Source organism: Xyrauchen texanus, chromosome 21, assembly GCF_025860055.1.
Source record: "Xyrauchen texanus isolate HMW12.3.18 chromosome 21, RBS_HiC_50CHRs, whole genome shotgun sequence".
Lineage (NCBI taxonomy): Eukaryota > Metazoa > Chordata > Actinopteri > Cypriniformes > Catostomidae > Xyrauchen > Xyrauchen texanus.
In genome coordinates, this window is record NC_068296.1 from 28,545,763 (window position 1) to 28,564,729 (window position 18,967).

An 18,967-nucleotide genomic window follows, 5' to 3' on the forward strand; every position below is an offset into this window, starting at 1 on the left:
TTATTACAGTGGGTATCCTTGAGAGATGAGTTTTAGAGTGTTAAAATAGTCATCAATAAACACTCAAATTTGTTTGGGACTATAAAAACTGACCTTTTCACTTGACCTTTATGCTTGACCTTTCATAGTAATGCATACAGTATTTCTCCATTTTGGATTCCAATTAGCACACAAGTATGGTGAAATTGATCAATAAATAAATACCTTTGTTACACAGCTCGTTGACCCATATTCAAAGAGTTATAGCCCAATTAAAAGCAAATTTCTTGTGGATAAACAACTCAAGGAGGTACATTCATTTGTTTTGGATAAATCAAATAGTGCCAGATCAGCTTTTGAAAAGGAGGACCGCTTTCTGGGGAGGGTGTTATTTCCTGTTTCAGTACAGTAAAATTGAGTTACTTCCTACTTAAATACATTTACAGTATGCATTTTGTCATCTCCAATATTTTGTTGCTATATAACTAGGGTTTTTGAAGGCTAATTTCTGCCCCAAACTTGAGGCTGTTTCCAGACCACCACTTAGTTAGCATTACAAACTGAGCCTTCTCATAGCTCTAGAACATTCAGAAGGGGGCTGAATCCAACCCACCAATGAATATACAGTCACTGAATGTGGGGAATGCATTAACTCTTGTACAAAGAGTGTTCTATATATGTAAATGTGTGAAATTATTGCTGTTTTCTTGGTTGAATCAGTCTAATCTTGAGGCAGTTTCCTCACAACCAGTCAGCATTTCTGGATATCAAATAACTCCAGAACATTAAAGACATTGTTTTAATTACTTAGACTTATCACAATGACATATGAGAACTATGGCAGTTTGGGCAAAGACACTGTTTGGATTGTTGGGAACTTTATTGTCAATGGGGACCAAACTCTTCACCACCAGGTATGGCTACAGCTTGTTAGCCCACGACAAAAGCAGCACTGTGCCAGTATTTGAACGGTACAGAGAAACGTTGAGAAGTGACCCATTCACTCATTCTCAAAGGGTCCCCCTTTCTTGCCCCAGTTCAGTGCCATCATCTTTTGTCCCCCCAAGATAGACTCAACCAATCTAAACTCCAACAGTCCCTCTAAATCCTGCTCACACCACATCCTTATCAGTGGCACTAGGCTAACTCTGCCCTAAGGCCCTGTAGATGTAAATATAAGTTTGGATGTAAACAAATTTTACAAATTTCCCTTAACCAGCAGCTCCGAATAGTTAGAGAGTAAAGCTTTTGTAATAAGGCTAAAACATCAGAACTATGAGTGAACCTTGCCCTCGACTTGGTTTCTTCCAGGCAAGAGCTGCGGAAAGTTAACAACACTTTGTTCTTGTCAAACAACTCCCACACTATTTGACAACTCGAAATCAAAATAAGATTTGAAGACATGTTACATATACTGGACATTTAATTTATTTAACAGTCACACACAAACTCATCACATGACTTTAGAAATGTGTGTGGGGTATGAAGTAGGCTTGAACTGGGAGACCTCAGGAATGCAGGAAGGATCCGAGCAGAATAGCTGGTAGTGACTTCCTTGACAACAAGATGCCAAGGATTCCTTTGAAACATGTCCACACACACATACTTTCAGTCAAAACACACATTCTGTATGACAGAGAGACGTAGAAAAGAAAGCAAGCAATGCTCTTAGTGGAAGTTGTGGAGTTGTCAGAACACGCAAACCTCAAACTGGTGGAGAGATAAGAAAAAAGACTAGCCTGCATGACTGTGTGTGTGAGTGTAGGTTAAACAGCGCATTCTTGATGACAAGAGTGAATACAAAGCCGGTCCTTCTCTGTGACTAGAGACTAAATAAACTTCACGTGTAATTTATCTCATTAAAGTAGTCCCCACAGTAACTAAGTGACACCTGTCATGCCCACACATACTTTTTAAAATAAGCTCAGTTAAAAACACACATCTAAACTAGATTTTTTTTTACATGCAAAACTCGCTAGCACAATGCTAGGGTGTTCTGTTTGGTTGCCAGGGCATTGCTACTGTATGTGGTTGCTAAGGTGTTCGGAGTGTTTTTTTAGTAGGTTCCGAGTAGATTACCTACTAGCCCAAGTCAAGAGTCAATTTTATCATCCGCCAGGATAAACTAAATAATTCTGATTGTTTAGAAAAGCAGTAGAACACCTCTCCTCAACAAACCAAACAATTTGACATTTTATTCATGTCATTAGCACATGCCAAAGGTTAATACTTAGGGTTAAGGGTTGGGGTTAGTGTTTACAACCCCTAACACAAAGTATGAGCAATATTGACAGTGATGTTTGCCTTTCAAAGCACAACTCACATAAGGTGTGCAACACACCTCTAAACCAGCTGTCCCTTGTTGTGACTAGGCCATAGCAATTCTAAACTCTACTGACCTAATTGAGCAAACTATTAGGAGAATGCAAACACAAAACAAAGACAATCTTTCAAAGGGCCCAATTTCTGCCTCCTTTCGGAGTGCTCTCTTACATCTACATTCCTCACGGCTCTTTGCCACCAAAACTCAGCGTCATAAAAGCAGCCTGGAAGAAGCTTATAGATTATGGATTAAGCAATTATGCAGTTGGGTTTACATCTGTTGGACTAAATGGCAGACAGGGAGAGTAGGAGGAGAGATTGGGGGAGGGAATGGAGATTAGAAAAAGGGGGGTTGAAATGGGGGTATATGGAGGAGAGGACAAGATTTGGAGCAGATCAGCTTGGCTTGAAGTGGCCTGACCACAGTGGTGGCCATGACAACAACTGGGTCTCCCCCAAGCCCCCTTGGATTGTTAGCATTTGTGAGGAAAAGCGGTGCCGTGCAAAGTGGCTTGCATTACTTAAACAGGGCAAGAGGCCCAATCATTCACGGTCCAATAAAGTCAAACATTCACAGAAACACAACACTCTTGTCAAAGCAAAATAGAATACACAAGGACAAATCATATTGAAAAAAAAAATGACAATTTTATTCTGAAATGATTGCTTTTGTGCTCATCTTCTTGCTTTCTTGGCTCATGGAGGCATTTGTATCCCCAAGGATGAACCACAGGTCTATTGTTAATGTAAATAAAGCCTACAATTTAAGGAAAAAAAATGTAATAGGGGTATTTGATTTAAACTGAAATGAAGGCTACACTAGAGAAATGGCTGCTCCTTGGTTCGGTGGAGAGATAGTGAAACAGCCAATGAAAGGTTCGAGGGATATACGCTCATTTAAGTCTCCACCCTCTTGCATGCAAGTTAGCCAGTCACAGTGCAGTGTCTGCAAACATACACACACACAAATGCACACATTCTATTATGTCTTCCTCTCCATGGGAGATTAAGACAGTAAACACAGTTATCTGTATTAGGAGTCAGCAGGGAGATGAACATTCATTTAAACCCCTATAAAGAAACCCATGCTGGACTCGCATGCTCTTTGTTGCTTCCATTGAGAATGTTATGAAAGCATATCACAGTGATGACAACTCTAATCATAAGCCAAGGGAGCTTCCTCAAAAACTCTAATTACAGTTACAAAAATGCCCCAGAAGAAAAACACAACCTCATAGCACTAGATGAGATGACAGTGAGATGATGCACAGTACAGTAGATAAATCATCCATGATCAGACTGGAAGAGGGATGGGTCACCGTGATTTTGCCAAGTAAGATGTGTTTTTGGATCAACATATTTTGAGTCCTGGCTAGAACAACATAGGATAAGGAAAATAATCCTCCATTAAACCCTATTCCTAACCTGCACCTTAACCTATTTGTGAACTACCCATAAATGCAGAGTGAACTCCCAACCCTAAACACTACCCCTTTCCTGAAAACAAATTGGTTCATAGGAATGTTGTTCCAAGACCAAAACAACAAGTATGTTGATGTATGAACACATCCTACTTGGCAATATCACAGTTCCTGAGAGAGATGAGGTATGCATGTTTGTGTAAGTGTGTGAATGTGTTTGTTTGTGGATGCATGTCTGACATGGGTTTTCCCCTTCCTTCTCATCCAGTTTGGATGTCCCAACCCCATGGAAACCCCTCCCCAAGTTTTATTCGGCCTGGGCATCGTAGTTGGCCCCACCAGCCTTCTTCAGCTCATTGCGAATGTAGTCTTCCTCCAACTCCCGGGGATCACTGATCATAAATTCCTTGGCAAAGTTCTGCAAAGAAAACAGAGGAAAAACCCATGATTCCACTTAAGTGGGATGCAGAGTTGGAAAAAGAGAGATGTTGTGCCTGAATGCAAAAATTTGTTTGAAGTGTCAATGAAAACCACAATGATCAGTGCACCTGGGTGTGTCTTATTTTGTAAGTTTGAGACTTTGCATACAAGCAGAATTAGGCAACGCAAAACTAAAAACCCACCTGAACGATGTCTTTTACCAGTGTCTTGTCAGTGCTAATCTTGGCCCTTTGTAGTCCACTGACATTCTCACCAATCCAGGTGATGAGGGTGAACTTGGCCCGCTTACTCATGGCATCACCAGTTGTGATCCTCACAAACCCGAAGAGACGGGCATCATCTGAGAGTCAGAGAGAAAGCAAGACTGAACAAAGAGGACTAGTTTTGTAATAAAGTAAAACATTTGCCATTTTCAACACAAAACGCAGTTCCCAAACCATTTCACTTCTGTAATATGACTTATTTCCAAGTGGAACATGATATTTTACAAGGAAAAAAAAAATCAAGGACAGGACTTGATTTTATCCATTGGGATTTGATTGGATCCATGCCAGAATGGATCCAGGTAGTTGGAAGGGAGGTGTTGAAAAAGCAAGAGGGATTCATGAAATCAGCCAAAAAGAAAAGCCGTTTCAGTGGCAAAGTGGTGTCAATTAGAATGTTGACTTTAATATCAACATCACAATGTAATTCATTGTTTTGTCTTAACAGCTTATAGCTGAACTTTGTTCAATGACAAGTATGAGCTCGATACGAATAAACACTATCCCCATTGTGGGAAGCGTTTTGAATTTACACTATTGCATTGTTTTCATTTCCAGAGAAAGACGTCATAATATAAAATGCAATCTGAGGACATCATGTGCAAGTGTTGGACAAGGCTCACAAACTGAGCCACTATGACATCATAATACATGTGGAAAAACAAGGTAGGAAGAAAGTGGTTGAAGATGGGAGGTGTTCTAGTTAATAGACTGTATTGATAAGGGGGATTTAGGGGGCAATATTTTCTCTGCAACACTCCAAATTTACCTCTCTCAGACAGAGCTTAAAAATTAGCCACTCACTCCCAAATGTGTTACAACTGCATTGCAGTGGCACTGGGACTAGGTTCAAAGATAACATCGATTCCACTTAACTCAATGGCTTGTATCTCCATTGGCTGCATAGACTTCTAGTATCAGTGAAAGTTTTATGCAGAGAAGTGCCCTCTTTTAACAAATTTCTATTTACAATACCAATATACAAGGCATATTAGGTGTAACAATCAGCTATACACTCCTTTGCACTTTGATCTCCTTTACAGATCTGTGTGAAAACAGTTCTAAAATGTCTGCTTATCTCAAATAATAATAATAGCCTTCTGCCAGTTGAACCAAAAAATAAAAAACTTAAGTTAAGATAACCCTTACAATTATAACTAAGGGTTTTCTTAACTTAAGGGGTCTGTTGCAACCATGACTTTATGCTTGCACTATACAAACATAATATATTATACAGTTAAAGCATTTGCTATAGGGCCAATTAAGACAAAAATAATTAATTGTTTTAAACATGGCTGCTAGAAACATCACAGTCTAGTTCCAACCTGACTTGAAACAATGTATTGTGTATGATTTACAGTAGTTAAATAAGATAATGTAGGACTTTCCTGGAAAGCTATTGCCCAAGTGAATTCCCTTAGCGCTACTTGACAATGATTTTATCTGGTTTTCTGCTGTTGATTAACTGGGTTTAAAGTTTAAGAAGCTAAGTCATTGATACTGTCAGTTGTATGTGGCAATCCACCACGATGGCTGTAAAATCCCCAAGGGGTGATAATTCCATGTCACATTACAAAGACATCTGAAGGACCTCTGCTGTATTTTAACAGAACTGAAACTTTAAATTTGGGAAGTGAGCAATGCTTACCAGCACCCAGTGTGTCAACATACCATGTCAGCTAATGAAAGCATGGACTCTAGTAAAAAAGACAATTGTGTTGTCTATTTTACAATTCTGTGAAACAATGAGTGGGGCTTAGTTGCCCACATGACGTGACTACTTCCTCTTGTATGTAGGATGTAAGGTCTAACTTCCAATTAGTCAGTGTTTGTGCTGACTAGGTACTACATGCTCTACTTTCAATATGACTATGATGATGCAGCAAAAATAAAATTAAAATAGTAAATAAAGTGTTAAACCCCTCTAAAATCCTAATAAAGATAAATTAGCCACACATTTTTGACATGAGCTTAAGATTTTATGAAATGCAAAGCCAATTTATCAGAAAACATGCCTGCAGGATAAATGTCAACTTAGTAAAATCTTGCACTTTTGCCAGTGGCTCATTATACTATCATAAAACCACATAAGCAATTAATAATGCTGTTAGTTGATACTTTATGATGCTTCTTTACAAGCAGCAATTTATTTGATTTTGCACCATTCAAAGCAGAGTTTGGGAATTGTACTGACAACCGATCTATAACAACCAAAAAAGCAAATAATCTTAATTATAGCAGGATTTAACAGTTTTATGGCTGGCTATGCCACATTAGCAATCATACATTTTCTGTACATATATAAATTACACTACATAAATTAATAAGTGAACTTTATGATGAAAGGATGTTACAAAGTATTCTCCAGTAAAAAAAAAAAAACGAGTTGATATCTTTTAAAAGGATGAAATCCTTGTTAATCTGTGAAAGTACAGAGGCAAAAGCCACTTTGAACACTTCTGTGAGTTTACATTTGCTACTGGCAGCACAACATACTCTTTTGAGACTGAGCACCACGCCCAAATCTCTGTTCATTTAGGATAACAGAACAAGAGGCAAGAAATTACATCATTTTCATGCTCTCAGTGGAACTGGACTCGCTGGTCTTCTTTACCGCTATAAAATACACTATTTTGTACACTACACACTGTGGCTAAATTGATCCCACTAACAATAGACACATTTGAATATATATCAGTTGGAAGATGATGCCTTATGTGTAAGTAATAAAAAAGGAAATCACAATATATTTATGTAAGAATTAAATTGTCTCTGATTAACCTATCACCCTGACAAGGATGTAGCCTGTTCATTTCATCTTGGACAAGTATGAAACCATATAAGGTATTGTCAACCTTGGACTATGAAAAACTTCCGTGTGTTCAATGTGACGTAGACCTTAACGCATGATTGATTGATTGCCTCTGCTGAGCAAAAAGCCCCAACTTATACCTTCAGAACACTCCTCAACCATAATCAATTCAGGTGAACAATAGAGAATGGACTTACCTGTACATTGACTCTTGAATTCGCCATAGTCGGAACCGTGACCCCCTGGTACAATGTTAGATCCGTCATACTTAAAAGATGCCCTTTAAAACAGCAAAACGAATAGTTTATAATTGTTGCCAAAACGTTACTGTGGCTGTAACTCAAAACCTAGTGAGTGCCCTACTCAGGCGGCTTTTATGTGCCTAATATGCGCGCCTATGTCCCAAAATGCTGTCTAGGTAGGCTGCTCACTAGGTTTGTGTTAAAGAATCATCCCTACGTGTTGCCCTAGAACCAAACCGTCATAATCATATAAAGCAGCATTTTACAGGCTTGTTACAATGTATCAGTAAAGATATTCTGTTTGTTGAAAAATGTAACGAGTTCAGAGACCGCGCGCCAAAACAGAGCACTGGTCTAGTCAAATCAATTCAATCCACTGCAGTCTTCACTCACCAGCAGATATCAGAGCCGTCGTCTCGGACCAGATTGTATGCTTCTCTGCAAGCATCTTTGTCAATTTTCGTTGCCATTTCGACGATGAAAAGGAGAAACAGTTAATCTAATGCAGCACAAAGCCAACAGGAATGAGATAGACGTACTTTAAATTCCAAAGTGTAACTGAGGAGGTGTGGCAGGGAAGTGTCTTCTCTCAGTGGTATGGAGTGGTAAGTAATTTCACAACTCGATTCATTTCCTATTGCCTCTTAATGGGCGTTAGTAGTGTTTGCCTGTCAGGTCGATGTTCCTGTGAACAAGGCAATGGTACTTCCTCCTAACGGCCAACCTGGGTATTGTGCTGAATTAAATCCACCCAGTTCTGTTTTGTCATCTAACAGTTTAGTCTGTCTGCCATCTTGTGGATCTTGCACAAGAACGAAGGGTTTGCACTCACTAGTTATGCAAGATTTGGATAACAGACCATATTAATGAACATAAATTGCAGAATCCCACGAAGATATGTCAAGGTTACATTTCACCTCAAATCAAAATACAAAATTAAGAAATTGTACTAAAGATAATGATGTTTACTTTTAGAATCATGAATATGATTTGCGTTGACTTGAGATGACTCGTTCGGGCACAAAGGGGTCATTCTAAAAAAAAAATAAAAAAGGCTTTCCGACTTACAAATTGTATGTTCTGTTCAGTTTTCTCCCTTAATAGCTGAGGGTACATGAACATGTGAGAAAACATTAATGAGACCGTTCACATGAACGTTGAAATGTAAATTAATAACTTTTTCAACATGGTGGCAAAATGGTTTACGGAGGACTTCAAGAACTATACAACTCCAGAGTGAGGAAAAAGGATGGTAAAATCACTCTGGACCCCACTCACCCTGCCCACTAACTTTTTGAACTGTTGCCTTCTGGCCGGCGCTTCAGAGCTCTGAACACCAGAACCGTCAGACACAGGAACAGTTTTTTCCCTCAGGCTATCCATCTAATGAACAATTAAATTGCCCCATTGAGCAATAATTATGTGCAATATAGGGTTGGGCGATGTCCCCTAAATTGGCAGTTGACGATGTTGACAGTAAAACATCGCGATGGACGATGATATCGTCGGGGGGTTGGGGGGTATATAATTTCATATAATTTTCAAAAATTATATGAAAAATTATAATTTCGTTATTTTACTAACCCAACCCATCGTCGGCGCTTTATAGGTTGCACGACACGTGAAGCATTTTTATTTATTTTTTTAGCTTTCACTTAAGAAGAGTTGTGCACTTTTTATTTTAATATATCTCTTTACATAAATACTATTTTCCACTTAAAAACTATAATTTCGTTATTTTACTATCCCAACTGACTCATCCGCGCTTTCCAATAGGTTGCACGTAAGGGGGAAAAATATTTCTTTCACTTAAGAAGAGTTGGGCACTTTTAAGCACTTTTTATTTTAATATATCTTTTTACATAGATATTTTTTTTTTTACTGAAAAACTATAATTTCGTTATTTTACTAGCCCAACTAATTAGTACTCATCCGGGCTTTTTAATATATTGCGCCTAAGAAAATAAAGTCGTCTTTGGGCAGCCTTCTTGCGAAGAGAGCAGCCACAGCCACGCTCACTGATGAGCAAAAGGTCGAGGCAGAAATGACCATGTACCTGCAGGAAATGGCCATTGATGGGGAAGAGGACCCGCTGACTTGGTGGAAAACGAACAACAAAATGTTTCCGTTCATGGCAAGATTAGCACGGAAATATCTGTGTGCTACCAGTACTCCATCAGAGCGGGTCTTCGGCACAGCGGGTAGTGTAGTTAGCCTACTCCAATCCGCAGCTTATTAAAACCAGATTAAGTGAATATGTTGGTATTTCTGGCCCGAAACATCGAAATTTAAACATGGTCTATGGTGAAAGATATTAGACTTCTTTACGCATTTTTCGCCATCCGTTGCGGAGCTTCGATTTTACATATTATTTTCTAAACGTTCATTTGTGTAGTTCATATGACCACTTTACAATATTTCAATAACATAATTTATTTTGTAGCCTGTGCTGAAGTTAATTGTGCTGCTAATTATAGGCTAAGTGAAATGTTAATGCCGAGTTTCGGTCTGAGTGTTGTTCCGTTTTCTAGTTCTTTATTTGTTGTTCTTCTATGTTTTAATAAATGTGTGTTATTCATATTCACCTTGTTTCTTTCATTTGATTTGACATTATGGATTTATGGCCAAGGAAATTTTTCTTTAAAAGTATTAACCAGACAGAAGTTATTTGACGTTCGCTGGTCTGGGTTTATCTTAAACTGACGCTTCAGTGTATACAAGAGCTATGTGACAATGAGCAAGATTTTCTGAGACGCTACAACTACTAATAATTCATTAATAAAGGCTATTTTCTTGTAGCCTACAACATAAAATATTTTTATCTAAATGTACAGTGTAAGACATGTAAAAACAAGACAAGAAGCTAACAATATCCAGATCAATATTTGTGTAGCCTGCCTGACACGGTATTTTCACAGACTAACTAACACGTCACGTCTCTGGCGTAAACTACAGTATTTAAAATAGCATATATGCATTAGTTATATTCTCAATTTAATTTACAGAGCAATCCCTGCAAGTTTTTAGGTTAACTATAGAAGAGACTAGGATTAGTGAGTCACACTAGCAAGACTCGCAAAAGGGGGCGTGGCATCACGATGGTGGCTCGACATCGTGATGTTGGTCAGCCATCGGCACAACCCTAGTGCAATACACAGTTTAAGTCTATTTATATTATCCAACATATCCACTTCTGCCATTACTTACATTGCACTGTACATAATATACTGTATTTTTGTTCTTTATATAACGGATTTGTTATAGATTTGCACTATGTGTGTGTGCATGTGTAATTATGAAGGTGAGTGTATTTACGTATATGTATAATAATTTATTTGTATTCTTCTTCTTTTTTCATCTTGCTGCTGTTTTTGTATTGTTGTACACAGGAAGGTCCTGTCACCAAGACAAATTTCTTGTATGTGTAAGCATACTTGGGCACTTTAGAGGGGAAAAAAAGCATAATAGGCAAGATCTAAGATCGCTTCTAACAGAATTTTAAATAAAAATTACTTAAAAGGTTAGTTCCGGATCACCATTATTTTTGAGCCCCACACATTTTAGTCCTCCAAAGCTCTCGCAATGGATGGTAAAATCTTAGAAGGTAATAGGGCATAGGGATGATCACTTCTGAATGGAACGCACCCTGAATGCACATTTGAGCAGCCTCTTCTTCCTCTGAAATTTGACCTTCTGATGTTCATTTCTACAACTTTTTACCATTGACAACATGAAATCAAGGAACAAAAATCCTTTTTATTATTTATTTACATTACTCATTACTTATTGTGTTTAGTTTTTTTGCACATGTGTTAGGCCTTGCACTAATGCTGGACCTGAGGAAACAAAATTAGTACAAATTAAACACTTAAATAACTGTAATTGTCATAGAAATGGTGTTCCAGATGAAGGAGACAGGTTTTTTCAGGCAATTGATGAATTCAAATATGTTTTCTAAAAAATGTGTAAACAATATTGTGTCAAACCATTTCACATTACTTAATAAAATGTTAGGTTAAAGAATAATGCCTTTTAAAAGGGGGGTTCATTACTATTTGAAATCTTTTTCATGACTGAAAAGTCAAGGGACATGATTGTCACCATATTTTGATAATGACCCAATTTTGAGCATGCATTTAATTCAATACAAATATTACCATATCTTTAAACATTACCATTTAAATAATAATTTTAAAAATGTAAATTTGGGATTCACACAAATACATTTTATAACTGTATGTGCATATTTCAGCATTATTCAGTAAGGTATTAGATACACTAAGGTAGGGCAACCTTTCAGAAATACTGCATTTATGTCATTGCCTTCAATGTGAATTTCCATTGGCAAATAAGAGTGCAAAAGGTGACTTTATTTTGACCCAAACTTCCCTAGTAGATTTTTCCACACGACCTTACATCTATTAATTTATTTATTGGTAACATTTTGAAAGAATTTCCTTGTACAGGGTATGTCCTTATGTATGTTTGTAGAATAGTGTGAGATGAGCCAATATGTTAACCCAGCCTTCCCACACCCTAGGAAGTGCCTCCATTTCTAGCTGACTGTGATTGACAGGAGCACATAGAAAACATGGTAGGTAGGTATTTTATCATTATAAAAACAGATTATTGTCAATGAATATCATTTCTATATGGCTGTTATGTATGTAATTATAATACATTCATCCGCACAAAGCTGGGGGTCCTGTAATGGTGATGCAACACATTGTATTTTTATGTTCTGCAACCTTGGTGTCATAGTTTCAAGTGTATTGTTGTCATTGTATTTTATATTAAAATTATTTCTCGTATACCAGCTTAATATGTAGTGTTAACTATAACTAAGCCATTTGTAGATTGATTTCAGGTGGAACACTGTGGCTCTGTGGCACTATCAAAATATTGCTCTTTTTGTTTGAAAGGCCCATCATATCAGACACAGCAAAATTGGCTCGAAATTCCACACTTTATCTTTAAATTTACAGATCCCTCATGCAAATGGAAAAAGCAATAGTCAAAGCTAACTTAAAATGCCTGTCAAATCAATTATAGGCTATTAAACTGTCAAGTGTACAATGTGCATCAAACAACGGTCAGCTGTAATGGACAAAAATGGTGGGTTGTTTTATGTTAAAATCACATTTTAAAGTACATAAAGCATGCAAATTCTTATGTTTGAGCTTATCTGAGGCTGAGACAAAAGTTTGTGGGACCTTTTCGGTAATATTTAAAGATTTACTATATAAATGACACCTCACAGATGTATCATTTAAAAAATGTCAAAGGTCTGGTCTAATCTAGGGGATCCATATATAATATCAATATAATATTAAATGATATTATTATTATTATTATTATTATTACTGAGTAGATTATATGCTTAATATTAGGGTAACATAAGGTGACCTTTATTTTGAAATAAAGCGTATGTGCACAACGGATGTAAAAATTTGTCAGGAGCTTCACTCTGTCACTGTCGTTCAGTCTATGTTGATACCGAGTATCAATAAACACGGACAAAGAATGGAAAAATGGTAAAATATTACCTTCATTGTTCTGTCTGGAAATCACAGTTGCACCGATAAAATATGTGTAATTGCATTGAATATCAGTGAAACTCGCTAATTATTGTGTAATCCTTCTCTCCTTTTGTAAAGCTGGCTAGCTTAACAGCAAAAGTTTCCTTTTGACTTTCTGTGTTCCTGTTTTCGATATTTCGTTTAATTAATATTTTAATATGGTTGTTATTGAGAGGGTTTGCTTAGCACAGCTATCTCCATCTGTTGTGTAGTTTACTGTTATATTTGGGACTCTCTTTAAATATTACTGATAAGCAGTATAACGTTACCAGATCCCAAGCATATCTTATGATAATTAATTATGATTATCGAGTAAATAATGTTTATATTTTATAGATGGTCTCATAGCAGATGACACAATGGACAGTGGGAAGCAAGCTCGTCTTTCACGTCCACACAAAATAAGTGAATCTTCAAAGGTACGCGTGACCCCTGTCACATTAAAATTTGTATTTATATAAAACAGGTTTTAATTTGTTGTGTTATGGTAACCCATTGCACATCTAATAATTTGTATAATAAATTAAACAAATGTATGTAGCAATTTAAAGGGATAGTTCACCAAAAAATAAATACAAATAACAATAATAAAATCTGCAATTATTTACTTTTGTTCTTCCATGGAAAGCAAAAGACCTTATGGGTCTAAATAATTACAGAATTTGTATTGCTGGATGAACCTTTGTAATGTATAGTAGGCTAACTTATATTTCATGCACAACAGGTGTATCGATGGGCAGACCAGGCTAGCTACCTCCTTCAAGGTTTGAATGAGCAAAGAGAGCACGGCCAACTGTGTGATGTTGTTCTGGTGGCAGATGACCAGCGAGTCCCTGCACATCGGGCCTTGCTGGCAGTGTCCAGCGCTTATTTCCAGGCTATGTTCACCTTGGGAATGCGAGAGGAACGTGAGGCTGAAGTAGAGCTGGTGGGAGCTTCGTATGTTGGTGTCAAAGCAGTAGTAGACTTCCTGTACAGTGGGGAGTTACCTCTTGATGGTGGAAACATCGACTATGTCCTGGAGACTGCTCACCTGCTGCAGGTGTGGCAGGCTGTGGATTTCTGTTGCCAGTACTTGGAAAAAGATGTACGTGAAGACAACTACCTTTATTTACAGGAGCTTGCCTTGCTATACAGCCTGGATAGACTGGACACCTTCATAGACCACTTCATTCTGGAGCATTTTTTCACACTATCTGTTACACCTGAGTTCCTGCAAGATGTTCGGCTGCCCAAGCTTTGTGCGTACCTGGCAGATGAACAGGTGCAGCATGAGAGTGAGCGAGATCTTCTACAGGTCACCTTGAAGTGGCTGACTCACAGACCTGAACGTACTGTTTTTGCACAACAGCTCCTCTCCATCATTCGTTTTTCCCTCATCCCACCCGATGAACTTGTAGGGAGTGCACTGCCAGCCATACGTTCCCTGCTACCTCCAGATGCAGGCTGTGAGGCTTTAGTGGAGGAGGCACTGGGCTACCACACACGACTCAGTGCCCAACCTGTACTGCAGACAACACGCACAGGCCTTAGAGGAGGTGTGGAGCGTCTTCTGTTAGTGGGAGGGGAGGTATCTGAACGTGGAGAGGAACTGAGTGCAGAAGTGTGCTGGCTGGATGAAGAAGCAGGAAAATGGGTCGTGGAGACTGAACTTCCAGCTCAGAGAAGTCACCATTGTGTTGCAGTTCTGGGTGGATTTATCTTCACAGCAGGGGGAAGCTCATCACGAGACAATGGTGGAGATTCTGCAAGCAACTTGCTGTATCGATATGACCCCCGAAGCAACCTGTGGGTTAAGGTAATTTTCTTCACTCTTGACATTCATGGACATTTAAGTGTCAACAGCAGGGCTCCAGACTGTCACTCAATGGTTGCTCAGTCCCACTGTCAGAATATTTTAATTCTAAATATTAATGTATCCCTATATAAATTAGGAAATGTAATTTTTATCTGGGTCCCAACTAAAAAATAATGCTTCACTGTGAATAATACAATCTTACATTTTTCATGTTTAAGGTGTTTGCCAACTAGTGCCATCAAATCAGGTGCTGGGACCACCATCTGTAGATCTTGATGGCACCAGTGCCACTGCTTTCATATGTTATTCTGGACCAAAAGCAGGTTATTTTAAAGAAAGAGTAGCAGAACAAACTGGAGAAGGGAGGTACAGAAAGTGTAGTTGTAAAACAGTTAAAGGATGGGCAAGGAGGAGGCGAGAACCGGCTTGTCAATATAAATAATAATTTAATGAAAACTCAAAAACACATAAACAAACACACATGACGGACATGCCCGTAATTCTCTCTCTCTCGAACAATCGTCACCGGCCGCCTTTATCCCTCGCGCGCCTCATCAGGCCGATTGGGGACCGGGCGCGCGATATTCCGACCCGGCCCTGCCCCCCTCCGCTCCACAGTAGTCTAATAAAATTGTTTTGTATTTAGTACATTATCCATGTGACTGGTAGAAATGGTGCCATAGTTTAAAAGTTAATCCAAATGACCTTTTTTGTTTGTAGGGTGCCCCCATGAATCAGCGGCGTGTGGATTTCTATCTGGGGACTGTGGAGGACTGTCTTATAGCTGTGGGTGGACGCAATGATAGCGGCGCTTTGTCCTCTGTAGAAGTGTACCATCCTGCAGAGGACTACTGGGTCTACGTAGCAGGATTGCCCAGGTTCTCTTTGTTTTTCATCAGTTTCTCTTTAGTTTATTGGTTATGTGTTCCAGAATTCTTTCAAATAAAAAATTTGCTTCCTTTCCATTAGATTTTACCATGCCCAAAGTATGTTGAATTGTATTTTTTTTAGGAATACACGTAGCAGAATTTATTGAATTACAATTCAAAGAAACTCAACACAGTTACAGAAATGAGGAATTGTATTATTGCAAAATAAAAGAAAAATTGTGCAACAACAGTCACTTAAATGTTTAAGGTTTTCATCTTGTTTTCCATCTCAAGTTTGCTTTATAATGTTTTGTACCCATTTTAAGACTTGAAGTGACAATGAAGAAGACAATGATTCACCATGATCCACAATTATATACATAAAATGAATACAGCTTTCTATGGGTGGCAAACATTGATTATTAATGTCATCTAATGTTCCTTCAGTTTAATTCTATTTTATTCTATTTCCTTAAATCAGAATTTGAACCACAATTATGTATATTTTGTTTGCCACCTAAAATTCAGAAATTTAATTGTAATTTATAAGGCATTCTCAATTCCATTCTGAATGGTGCACAGCCGTAATGTATACATCTATTTGTACTTCTGTCACAAATAAAGATAATTATGTTGGCTTGACAAAGAAATGGAAACCTAATGTTCGTGATTTCAAATTTCAGCTGTCAAAATGTTTAAATTTAAACAAATGAGCTAAGAGTATGAAACGGAATATTCGTTATTTCAAATTCCAACTGTCAAAACATTCAAACTGAAATATTGACCTTTTAAGCTGCTATATAACAATGCTTTGTCAAGCCAGCATCAATGTTTGTCTTGACAAACTTTAACTAATATATATATATATATATAATAGAGTGGTGGCCAAAAATATTGCTACCCTTGGTAAATATAATAAATTTTATTTGTGGGCACCTTTCAGGTCACTCAAGGACACCTTACATGTACATTTAAAATACACAAACAATAATTGCATTACATTATCTAACATGATAAAAGAAACAAATACACAAAGAACAACAAATGCAATCGTTAAAAATCAGAAATAAGACAATCTAAAATAATGGGTTTTGAGACGTGATTTAAAAGTTAGCAAAGTAGGGCTATTACGTACATCTTGTGGTAGAGAATTCCAAAGACAAGGAGCAGTATAACTAAAAGCTCTAGACCTCATAGTAGTCAGACGTATAGAGGGTACAGTAAGAGTAATGGTAGTAGAAGATCTAAGGGATCGGTTTAGTGAGTAAACATGAAGATGATCACGTAGATATGAAGGGGCTAAATTATGAAGAGCCTTATAAGTAAAATCTTAAATTCTATCCTTTATTTGACTGGCAGCCAGTGACGTTTTTGGAGTACTGGAGAAATGTGCTCTATCGAAGGTGTTCGCATAATGATCCGAGCCGCAGAATTTTGGACCATTTGAAGTTTGTGCAGAAGTTTTTTAAATAAAGAATTGTCGACAAACATTTTCATTGTCGAATAGTCTTTTGATCTAATTTAATGTAACATGAGATCACATTAAACTCAATGATGATGCATGAGAGCAGGACTGCAGTTCGCGTCTGACTGAGGAGAGGAAGAATTACACAAATCACAGTCCAGATGCACTCTAAACTTTCCAACAAGCTTCAGGAGATGTATATCACAAAGGTCAAGGGAATTATACAAAATAAGTAAATACAGAATCACTCGTTGTGGAATAAGTGGAGTCGGAGCTCTTTAAAGGAAACACCCTTGTGTTACATCTTAAATTTAGTTTTAATGCATTATAATTTCTGTTAAACAGGCCAATAGCAACAGAGGCTGTATCATTGAATTTGGCTTAGAAGACAAATACAGCTGGGTGTCATCAGCATAACAATGGAAATGTATTCCAACTTTACGAAAAATGTGTCCTAAAGGTAAATAATGAACAAAAGAGGGCCCAAGACAGAGCCCTGAGGCACACCAGTAATAATCTCTGATATCTGTGATCTAAAACTTTTTATTTGAACAAACTGTGTTCAGGAACTGATAGATATGATCTAAACCAAGTAAAAGGAATACCAGTAAGACCAATGGAATCCAAATTCTCCAGTAGAATGGTATGTGAAACTGTATCAAAAGCAGCACTTAAATCAAGAAAAACAAGTATTGATAGAAGTCCAGAATCTGCAGCCAACAATAGATCATTGGTAACTAATTAGTGCAGCAACTATTTTTTTCTAACAATTTGGAAAGGAAAGGTAAATTAGAGGTGGGCTGGAAATGTTCTGGTATTTCCTGATATTGTGTAGGTCCCCCTCGTGCCGCTAAAGCAATGCCAACCCACATCTTAGATGTGTAAAGACCCAATTTTAATCTTTAATCTTTTTAATCAATTGTAAAGACCACCACATGATTGTCTGATTTGATTATCTCATTAATAATTAGGTGTACACATGTTCCTAATGAGAAAAAATAAATAAATAAATATATATATATATATATATATATATATATATATATATATATATATATATATATATATGAATTATAATTTTCTTATCTTTTTCCATAGATTCACATATGGGCATGCAGGTGCAATTCTTAAGAGCATTGTCTACATATCAGGAGGCCATGATTACCAGATCGGCCCATACAGACGTGACATGTTAAGTTATGAACCAAAAACTGGGGACACATGGACGGAGCGACAACCAATGATTCTGGCACGAGGCTGGCACTGTATGGCCTCTTTGGAAGACAGGATCTATGTGATTGGGGGCAGTAATGACCATGAAGACAGTATGGAACGGTTTGATGTGTTGGGGGTGGAATCTTTTGACCCACAGACTGATCAGTGGACCAAGATAGCCCCTCTCCTCTATCCTAACAGTGAAGCAGGGGTGGCAGTCTGGGATGGAAAGATCTATATACTGGGAGGGTATACCTGGGAGGCCATGGACTTCTCTCAGGGCACTCAAGTATTTGTTCCAGACAAGAGCCAATGGGTCTTGGGTCCAAACCTACCGAAGCACATTGCTGGAGCTTCGGCATGTGTGTGCCTTGTCAGACCTCAGCAAACCAGCAGTATTGAGGTCAGTACATCAGGACTCAAAGAGAAAGACAAGCAGAATCCCAACCATGAGCTACATTGGTGATTGTCTGGGGATCCTCGTGCCAAAATAGTGACCCAAGTGACACTTCTATGACAGAATTGATGGCTTCTGAATATGTTGGTTGTCATAAGCCTGCT

General features: G+C 37.9%; 2 protein-coding genes across 2 annotated transcripts; one reads left to right on the forward strand and one right to left on the reverse strand.

The window, feature by feature from the left end:
- Positions 1-1,364: 1,364 nt before the first annotated feature.
- On the reverse strand, positions 1,365-8,148 carry LOC127661886 (coactosin-like protein). Its single transcript, XM_052152838.1, has 4 exons — positions 7,874-8,148; positions 7,436-7,518; positions 4,346-4,503; positions 1,365-4,140 (listed from the first exon to the last, which is right to left on the reverse strand). Exons 1-4 carry the CDS (start codon positions 7,948-7,950, stop codon positions 4,030-4,032), a joined length of 429 nt encoding a protein of 142 aa, XP_052008798.1. The 5' UTR covers positions 7,951-8,148; the 3' UTR covers positions 1,365-4,029.
- A 4,775-nt stretch (positions 8,149-12,923) lies between these two features.
- Positions 12,924-18,877, forward strand: klhl36 (kelch-like family member 36). Its single transcript, XM_052152159.1, has 5 exons — positions 12,924-13,014; positions 13,396-13,478; positions 13,784-14,857; positions 15,578-15,735; positions 18,290-18,877. The coding sequence occupies exons 2-5, from the start codon at positions 13,419-13,421 to the stop codon at positions 18,870-18,872; spliced, it is 1,875 nt and encodes a 624-aa protein (XP_052008119.1). The 5' UTR covers positions 12,924-13,014; positions 13,396-13,418; the 3' UTR covers positions 18,873-18,877.
- The last annotated feature ends 90 nt before the right edge of the window (positions 18,878-18,967 follow it).